Source organism: Nansenia antarctica (genome assembly GCF_963989245.1).
Source record: "Nansenia antarctica genome assembly, chromosome: 18".
Taxonomy (NCBI): domain Eukaryota; kingdom Metazoa; phylum Chordata; class Actinopteri; order Argentiniformes; family Microstomatidae; genus Nansenia; species Nansenia antarctica.
The window spans coordinates 17,482,667-17,492,666 of record NC_137691.1 but is presented as its reverse complement, the minus strand read 5'-3'; the positions used below and the strand labels follow the sequence as shown (position 1 = coordinate 17,492,666).

Below are 10,000 nucleotides of genomic sequence, written 5' to 3'. Positions count from 1 at the left end.
CCACGAGACTCTCGATAATAAGAAAATAAAAATGAATAAATATATCAAATAAAACATAAAAATCCATGCGCTTTCTTTTTTTCTCTCTTTTCTTCTTTCTGGCTCTTTCTTGTCATCTCTTTCTTGTCCTCTGCCAAACCCACAGTCAATATAACATTACCAAAACCGCAGAGCGAGAGAGAGAGAGAGCGTTTGGGGAAAATCCACATTTTTTAAACATATGCATTTCTAGTTCCTCTTTTGTTCTGTTATTAAAAGCAGCATTTGGACCAATCACAGGGGAGAGCTGAGTGGTGTACATACCTCCACGCTTCCTCTATCTCTCACGCACACCACGGCTCCTCAAACACAAACGCTCCAACAATTACATCCCATAAAAACGCTCCCAAGTATCACATACTGTACCACTCTCAAATGCATTCACTCCACTTTTCTTTTTATTGAAGGAACATGTACAATCAAGTCATTTACTTTTTCGTTCACACTGTCTCTCTCTTACTTCATGGCAAATTGTGTCATTTTCTGTTAGTTTTCAATGATTGTTCTGTTCGGGGGGACACTCCCAAGTTGACAGAAATATATACTTTATGTACAAATACCCCAAAATATATATATCAGTGGGTTTTTGTCACTATGGAAAGAACCTCGTCGCCTGGCAAGTGTGTTAACGAGATCACTATGAAAATGGAAGACACAAATGAAATATCATGAACAAAGAAAGAAAGGTTCGGAAGGTCCACAGACTATTCAGAAAGAGGAGTTGCACTGTTAGCACAGTGTCGCTAAGCCATAACATGAATGGGTTTGATTCCCACTGGGACCATATGTACAAAGAACTTTCTACACTCACTGTACTGTAAGTCACTTTGGATAAAAGCGTCTTCTAAATGGCATACAGTATTATGATCATATTATATTCCATAACCAAACTAACAGTTTTCCCGGGACACTCAAAGACATTCAGCCCTCAATCACTCTTCAGTGGGCTGGTCCCAAACCTATTACATGTACATTCTTACATAATAGTTATTTGTTGTTAGTGGCACATGAATGAATGAATGTTTGAATGTTTGCCGTTTTAACCCTTGTGTATGTGTGTGTGTGTGTGTGGGGGGGGGGGGGCAGAGGTGCGCTTGGGGGTGTGCTTGGGGGTCACAGTGAGTTGGTTCTGGCTCAGGGCATGCATGGTTCTCTGGTGGGTCCGTCCTGTTCCTGGGTTTCCTGGTTCATCCAGGTGCCACACAGAGGCTGGTGGCGGTAGAAGTATCAGAGGACTGGCTCATGGAATGAGGAAAGGTATCCAAGTAAACAAGCGTGTTCGAAAAAACGGTACACATGACAATGAGCCTGTCCTCCGATTTTCACCTCCACTAGCCTCCCCTGATGTAATATAACAGGCCCTCCCGTATGCAGGCTAGCCATGACAATAACACCTAGATACAAGATTAAGAAGATACAGAGATGTGCATTCTGTTGTTGGAACATCCAATGCCTTTGTCATATAGGATTCTTGCCACACCTATAACACTGCTGTAGCCATAGGAGTCGGCTACCACCCTGCAGGTATCAAACACGCATTCCTCATTCCATCGCCATCCCATGCATTTACAATGAGCCTGTCCTCTGATTTCAATACCTCCACCTCCAGCCTCCCCTGGTGTACAGCCTGCAGTACACCCCCCACATCTGGTGACAGGCAGGGGGGGGGGGGGGGGGGGTTGGAGGAAGGGGATGGGTCAGAGATAGCTGGAGGAGTTTTGGACGAAGATGCGATCGAACTCGGTGAGGATGAGCTCCACTGCCTGGTTCTGGTAGAGCAGATTGATGGCCATGTTGCCGTTGTCGCGCTCCGGACGCATCAGGGTGGGCCCGAACACGATGCCAATGTTCTGGGTCGTCATGCGATTGGAGTCCGAGAGCTCCATCACTCTGTGTGGGGAGGAAGGGAGGGAATGAGGGGGGAGGGGGGGAGAGAGAGAGGGGGGATGGTATAGAGAAAGAGAGAGAGAGAGAATGAAAGAGAGAGAGACAGAAAGAGTTGGGGATTAGTCCTGCTGTTACCGTACTTGCGCAATACGCCATTATGCCTAATCTTATCGTCAACCCATAAAACATAGTTTATAGATTTCACCTACGGTAATAAAACGCACGCTTAAATCAAAAATGATTACACCACTCCTCCCAGAAGAACCGCTGCAGAACAGGGTTTTGGACGTTTGATTTCCCTCAAACCCATCTGACTTCATTTGTGTCATATTCCAGTCCGACTCCTGACCACTGATGACATAAAGCTCCATGTCAGCGGTCACTGTTGGACACTTTTATGATGCTTGCTGACTATCAGGACAGCAACGCAGCATGAGGTAAATGTGTGTGTGTGTGTGTGTGTGTGTGCTTGTGTGAGTGTGTGTGTGTGTATGCTTGTCTTTATGTGTCTTTGAACACATACAGTACATGTATTTGCATGCATTTGTGAGTCTTTGTACTGTGTGTGTGTGTGTGTGTGTGTGTGTGTGTGTGTTCAGAGGGAACACAGGAATGGGTTAAAGCCACAGCATGAGGCATTCTTCTAAAAATGCCATTCCCACCGAGCCACAGAGGCAGCCAGCAATTGCTCAAAACTTCCACATTAAAAAAGGAGAGGAAAAAAAGAGGGAGAAAAAAAAAGCGGAGAGCGGGAGAGAGAGAAAGAGAGCAAGAGAGAGAGAGAGAGGTTCCAGTGGTGGCGGCGGTGGTGTTGCTGTTGCTTCCAGCAGACGAGCCACAGCCATCCCATGGGACTGGGGAGGGAGCGGAGGGGGGGAGGAGAGGGAGGGAGGGAGGGAGGGAGGGAGAGGAGGAGAGATGCAGAGAGGGCGAGGAGGAGAGGAGGGAGAAGGGGAGAGGGGGAGAGGGGGAGAATTAGGGCGGGAGATGAGAAAATGAGAAACAGAAAAGAATGGCACTGGAGAGAGAGAGAGAGAGAGAGAGAGAGAGAGAGAGAGAGAGAGAGAGAGAGAGAGAGAGAGAGAGAGAGAGAGAGAGAGAGAGAGAGAGAGAGAGAGAGACATGCCGAGTTGACAAATGTATACACCCACACACACTGGCACAAACATCAGGCTAACAACAGGACCCCTCTAGCCCTGATTGCATTGTAGGTCCAGTGGAAGGGGGCACTGCAGCATGAAGAAGAGTGATGCCAAAGTCGTTCAGTTACTTTATGAGTTTATGTATTTCATCCTTCAGTCAGTCACAAGTCAGTCAGTGGTCTTTTAACATCTTCACAATCCAGACACACCTGTGGTACCTGAGATTGTTAGCATTGTTAGCTCATGTGTCAACACCCAAGAAGTCGTGCTTTATCGTGAATATCGCCATGGGTAGAGGGGAGCTGTTTGGCACAAAGCCCAGTGGAGTACCCTGGCGAACCCTTTACCTACTGGCTTTTATCTTGTATGTATACTTGTCGTATGCATGTTCTTGTTGTTGTTTCGTTGTTGTTTTTAACCCTGCTAATATCCCTACGGGGACAATAAAGATAGTGATTGTTTGATTGATCGGTTGATCGATTGACCCCACTACTAGGAGTCACATGACCCACAGCAGCCTCCTCCAAGCCCCACGCTGTTCACTCATAGTCGCTGACACACACAGGGCACTCAGGAGAACTGCTGAGCGCAAGGATACTACGCCCTCTTGTGGTCAGTCTTTGCCACTGTTGCTTTAAGTGACTTAAAAGAGCACACAAGGAAAATGAATGATATTACTCTAACTATATATATATATATACTATATTTCTCCATGATGGTCCAACATGGTGACATCGGTCAGAGTCATAGACATGATTAGACATGTTTGTACATTCATACACGATCAGTGGTCCAAAATGCATGAAGGGACATTGAGCCTTACAGATATCTTGACCACGTAACAGACAGTGTCAATACTGTGTTCCTATACTTACCCTCAACATTGTTGTATCTTGTGTTTTAGTTTCATTTTTATCTCAATGTAATGTGTGTTGTGACCGTGTGTGTGTTGTGACCGTGTGTGTGTGTGTGTGTGTGTGTGTGTGTGTGTGTGTGTGTGTGTGTGTGTGTGTGTGACTCTCACCGGTTAAGGAGAGTCTCTCCACTTTTCTTTCTGTATTATTTTTCTTTATTTGTTATTAAGTTGTCTTCAACTAAAAATGTAAATGTAAATAATAGGGCTAATGTATGTATGAATGTTATGGAAGTGGTATTTAAGTGTTTAAGATGAAAAAATGTTTGAAAGTATGGTATCAGGACCCCAGGAAGAATAGCTACTGCATATTTGCTGTATCTAATGGTGGATCCAAATAAACAAACAAACAAACAAACCGTTTGAGATGGCGGAAGATGAACATCATCGTGTCGTGGTTGGGCGGGGGCATGCTCAGGACCAGCAGCTTCAGACGGTCCACCTTGTCCAGGTAGTCGGACATCTCTGGAACACACCACAGGACACACGCACACACACACACACACACGCACACGCACGCGCACACGCACACGCACACGCACACACGCACGCACGCACACACACACGCGCACGCGCACGCGCACACGCACACGCACACGCACACGCACGCACACACACACACACACACACACACACACACACACACACACACACACACACACACACACACACAGTAAGACAAGAGATGAACTGTCAGCTACTTGACGGAATATATGGAATCCGTATTTTGTGTTATGTTGTGGTGGCTGGTTGAAATACGAAACCGAAAATAATGTTCTTTCCAGATAAAATGAAGTCACCGTAAGCTGTCGCGTCATCATCACCGTCGTAGTCATCAGTTCAGTATTTGAACAGGAATGAGCAGAGGGAGTGAATACGAGGGAATACGAGCGACTCACTGACTGTCTCCATGATGTCTGTGAAGAAGCCGAAGGGGACCAGAGGTTCAGGAAGCTCTCTGAAGAACATTTTGAGAGCCCCGGTGATGACGTGAACATCCTCCCAATCGCTCTGGTCCAGATCCAGCTTCTCCTCTGGGAGGGAGAGAGAGAGAGAGAGAGGGGGAGGGGGAGGGGGGATGCAGGGGAAGAGAGAGGAATGGAGGGAGATGGAAAGATGGTGAGGAGGGCAACAGAGAGGGGTAGGGGGAGATGAAGAAGAAGAAAATTGTGGTCAATATTACCCTTTAACGCCCCCCCCCAAGAATCATTGCTTCTTGATAGACAATCCAGCTGTTAGGCTGTAGCAGACAGACGGGTGAGGCAAGAGTGCAGCTGCAGAGAGATAGAGAGCCCGTGGCGAGGCCAAACACACACAACAAACCTCTGACCTGCCCTGTCTTGTTGCCCAAACTACAGTCTGTCCATACATCAATCAGATTCTGTTCTTGTACATGAATTTACAATGACACAATAAATAAAACGATATCTAAAAGTGATTACATCAATAAGGTTCATATTTGAAAAAATCTGAGTGATGATGAAATCAAATAAGGTTTCAGGCAAATACAAAGTACATAGAAAAATAATGCCAATACTTCATCCGTTAGCAGCAGTGCTCTGCTTCGGCCACTTGGTGGCGACGATACACTGCATAAAGGAAACGCTCCACCTGAGGTACACTGATATTTCTCTCCGTCTGGAGTATCTCTGTCCTCAGGCAGTGAAAAAGCTTTAAAACATATTCTTTTTGATAGATTCAGCACATGGTGTTACACTCCATAATATCTAGCAAACAACATGTACTGTAGTATGGCATAAGCCCTACACTCTTAACACTTTGAAAAAGCTTTCTTTCTCCTTCACTTTGAAAAAGTGTTGAAATCGTTCCACAGAGGACAAGGCGGGCTTGTAAGCATGTAAGTTATTTTTTCTGAGTGGGGCAGTCCCACTCATATTTGTAATTTTTTATTGGACAGGTACAGTGAAGATAGACAGGAAAGTAAGGGAGAGAGAGAGGTCATGTCAGCAGGGCATGGGCCGGATTCGAACCCATGCCGACATGGGCATATGTGTGCACTGTAGACCGCGGTGCTAGACCGCTGGACCACCCCAGACCACGGTTGTAAGCATGTAGACATCATCTCCAGCAGACACAACATGCATCGTACAGTAAAGTGGCGGCGGTGTGTGTAAGCATGTATGCTGAGTATGTACACATGTATGCAGTGAGTATGTACATATATGCAGTAAGCATGTACACATGTAGGCAGTTTAGCAAGTTCAGAACCAGTTTGTCTGTCTGTCTGTCTGAGTCTACCTTGCACCAACTCCGTGGGGAACATATAACGTCCATCAGTGGTCACCGCTCGCTCTGCAAAAAGTAACAGTCATTTAACGGGGTTACCCCATCTACAGTGGAGGGGCCCTGGACATGGACGGTGACATTATGTGACACGTTCTAATGCTTTGGTCCTCATATCGGGATCTGATGTAATCATCAGACTTTTCTTTAAAAAAATGTGAATACATTTTCCGCGTTGTTGAAAATCAATGACACATCGCTTGTCAACTAACAAAGCTTGTTTTGTGAGCCTGCTAACAATGTAAAGTAGTGTTCTAGTTAACTAGGTAGCACTGGGGATTACTCACTGAATCCATTGGGTTGCAGTATTTTGGCTTGACTAGCGAGTTTGTGTTGTGTGATTCTCAACAACGTTGAAACGTAGTTCCGTGTTTCAAAAGAAAAAGTCTGAACGTTTTGATTGGTTGCCGATATGAAGACCAAAGCACTAGAACGTGTCACATTCTACAGGGTACATAGGGTAGATAAGTAGGACACGTTTCACATTTCAGATACATTATATCTCTTGTCCTTCTGTCTCTTTCAGACCCAGGTGAAATACAGTACTTTGGGTATGTCAAGCACTTTGAATGCACTTGATTTACTCAGTTTGATGTTGGATCAGGCACGGGTACAAATGTGCAATCATTTCAGATCAGTTGTGCTTGATTCAGTTTGCCGAGCGCAATGGGGGACAAAAATGCAAACAACCCACATCTAGAACTCCTATTGAATCTTTCAAAAAGGATTCAAAGTAAATTTCAACCGGGGTCCCAAAAGTGAGAAGTAGAGGCCGACCCCCCCGTCTCACCCCCCGCCCTGCGTCTCACCGTGGTTCACCAGGTAACGTAGTTTCTGGATCACCGCCAGGTTCCCGCTCACTCTGTAGATCCCATCCGTCTCCAACCCTGAGACACACACACGCACACGCACGAGCACGCACACGCACACACGCACGAGCAAACACGAACACGCACACGCACGCACACACACACACACACACACACACACGCACACGCACACGCACACACGCACACACACACACACACACACACGTACAGATGTAACCATGGCAATGCCAACATCCATGACCTTAAAACCACCCCATAACAGATCAGCTCAGCGTGGTCATAAATGTGTAATAAACCATCGATGTAGAACACTGTGCTGCATTATCTCTGTGGAGCAAACACTCAAAACACACACTCTCTCTCTCTCCCTCCCTCCCTCCCTCCCTCCCTCCCTCCTCACACATAACAGTACTGTGTTTGTACTTCTACCAGGAGATTGTTTGTGGTTTGTTCCAGTGAGGTGGATTGAAGAAGTGGAGGAGTGCACACACACACACACACACACACACACACACACACACTGATGGATTGAGCAAAACTAGTTTGGACTGTCTGTCCGTCCGCATGATTGTTGACAGATGTGGCCAGTTTTGAGGGAGCGTGCAATTGTCATGCTGACATGTCCACCAGAGCTGTTGCCGGGGAATTGAATGTTCATTTCTCTACCATAAGCCAAAGTCGTTTCCAATTCCAATTCCAATTCTCGGAAACGCCTTTGGAGGCTTATGGAAATGAACATTAAATTCACGGGGGCAACAGCTCTGGTGGACATTCCTGCCAATTGCACGCTCCCTCAAAACTCTGTGGCATTGTGCTGTGTGATAAAAATGCACATTTTAGAGTGGCCTTTTATTGTGCCCAGCCTAAGGCACATCTGTGCATTAATCATGCTGTCTAATCAGCATCTGGATATGCCACACCTGTCAGGTGGATGGATTATCTCGGCAAAGGAGAAACGCTCACTAACACAGATTGAAACAAATTTGTGAACACAATTTGAGAGAAATAGGCCTTATTTTATGCATAGAAAAAGTCTTAGGTCTTTGATTTCAACAAAAAAAGAATTAGCAATGTGTATATCAGTGTATATTATGGAAGTTAAATATTTTTTTATTTGGGCATAGCACGCACGCACGTACGCACACACACACACACACACACACACACACACACACACACCTACCTCTCCTCTCCACGGCCTCGGTGCACAGCCTAACGAAGCGAGGCACCGTGTTCCTCTCCCGCTCACAGAGCATTTCCAGACGACACCCAAACACCTGATCTGTGACACACACACACACACATAAATCAATCCATCGATAACGCCGATACACACCGTTACACACACACACACACACACACATACACACACACACACCCAAGGCGTCGCTCGATCTACACAGGGTCATCTGAGGTAACAGAACAAACCGCTCTAGCAGAGCCATCCTGAACCAGACCTCCTCTGTGTTCAGTGTTTAGCGTTGGTCTGCTGCGGTCCCGGAGGTGAGCTCACCCTTGATGAGGCCCTTCTCCTGCAGGGCCTGCAGAGGAGGTCTCTTCAGGATCAGCTTCTTCAGGCGGCTCCTCACTCTCTTCTTCTCCGTGTTCTCCAGGTTGGAGATGGAGCGCGGGACTGCAACAGGAGAGACAGGGAGATGTGAGCTCATACTGGGGCAGTCCCACTCATATTTTTTTATTTTATGGACAGATACAGTAGAGATTTAGACTGAGAGGAGAGATGGGGAGATGTGAGCTCATACTTTTTTTTTTTTTTTTTTTTGTCTGTCTGATTGTCTGTCTGACTGTATGTTTGTCTGACTGTTTGACTGTCTGTCTGTCTGACTGTCTGACTGTCTGTCTGTCTGTCTGACTGTCTGACTGTATGTTTGTCTGACTGTTTGACTGTCTGTCTGTCTGACTGTCTGACTGTCTGTCTGTCTGTCTGTCTGTCTGACTGTCTGTCTGACTGCCTGTCTGACTGTCTGTCTGTCTGACTGCATGTCTGTCTGACTGTCTGTCTGTCTGTCTGACTGTCTGTCTGACTGTCTGTCTGACTGCCTGTCTGTCTGATGTGAGCTCATACTTGATCTGGGTTGGAGGTGTGAACGTCTCTCCAAAAAAAAGAAAGAAATAGCATCATGGGCCTAGCATAGACTACTTTTTCTTACGATGACTGATGATAGATGATTCGCATACTTAGACAAAGGTATTCGTTGTAAGTCGCTTTGGATAAACGGTGTCTGCTAAATGCCCCAAGAAATGATATACATATATAATTATATGTAATGTAAAAATATATCTTTTATATATAGAGAGAGAATATAAGCGTGAGTTAGGAAGAGGCAACGGGAGAGATAGGGGAGGTGAGGGTTTTCGTCTCTGTGGTCCCGGCGGGAATCAAACCCACAACCTTTGCGCGGCTAGAATCAGGCTCTACCCGCCAAGCCTCACCCAGGACCGCGGGTCAGAGGCACTGTTGAGGAGCTAGCCAAGAACAAGCCAGTAGGCCCAGTCAGCGATGGAGGTGAGACTCACGTGCTGCCTTCCAGCTCCCACGGTGGTGGTCCTCCTCATCACCGCTGTGGTCCAGCATCTCCACGCTGCCGGCCCTCCTCATGGAGTACAGCAGCACGTTGTCCAGGGGGTTCTCACGGTCCTGCAGCAGACAGGACTGGGCTTTACAACTGCTCTCTCTCTCTTCTACAGTACCAGTCAAAGGTTTGGACACACGTCCCCATTCAATTGAAACTGTGTCTAATCTTTTGACTGGTACTGTACCTGTGAGCACCCTAATGATTTATGGACTAAACAATTATATATATTACATTATTATTATTTATTTTTTATTCTTATTCTTTTTCTTTTTCTATTTTTTTATTATATTT

General features: G+C 46.1%; 1 protein-coding gene across 1 annotated transcript in view; it reads right to left on the bottom strand.

Moving 5' to 3' along the window:
- Nucleotides 1-10,000, bottom strand: part of arhgap9 (Rho GTPase activating protein 9) — a 36,081-nt gene that overhangs the window by 501 nt on the left and 25,580 nt on the right. The window contains exons 13-20 of the mRNA XM_080548006.1: nt 9,651-9,771; nt 8,629-8,748; nt 8,299-8,397; nt 7,095-7,172; nt 6,241-6,294; nt 4,881-5,015; nt 4,341-4,446; nt 1-1,929 (exon numbers count right to left, since the gene is read on the bottom strand). The exon at nt 1-1,929 is cut by the window's left edge and continues 501 nt beyond it. Coding sequence (XP_080404132.1) covers nt 1,737-1,929; nt 4,341-4,446; nt 4,881-5,015; nt 6,241-6,294; nt 7,095-7,172; nt 8,299-8,397; nt 8,629-8,748; nt 9,651-9,771 — 906 coding nt within the window. The 3' untranslated portion in view covers nt 1-1,736. The remainder of the gene's footprint in view (nt 1,930-4,340; nt 4,447-4,880; nt 5,016-6,240; nt 6,295-7,094; nt 7,173-8,298; nt 8,398-8,628; nt 8,749-9,650; nt 9,772-10,000) is intronic.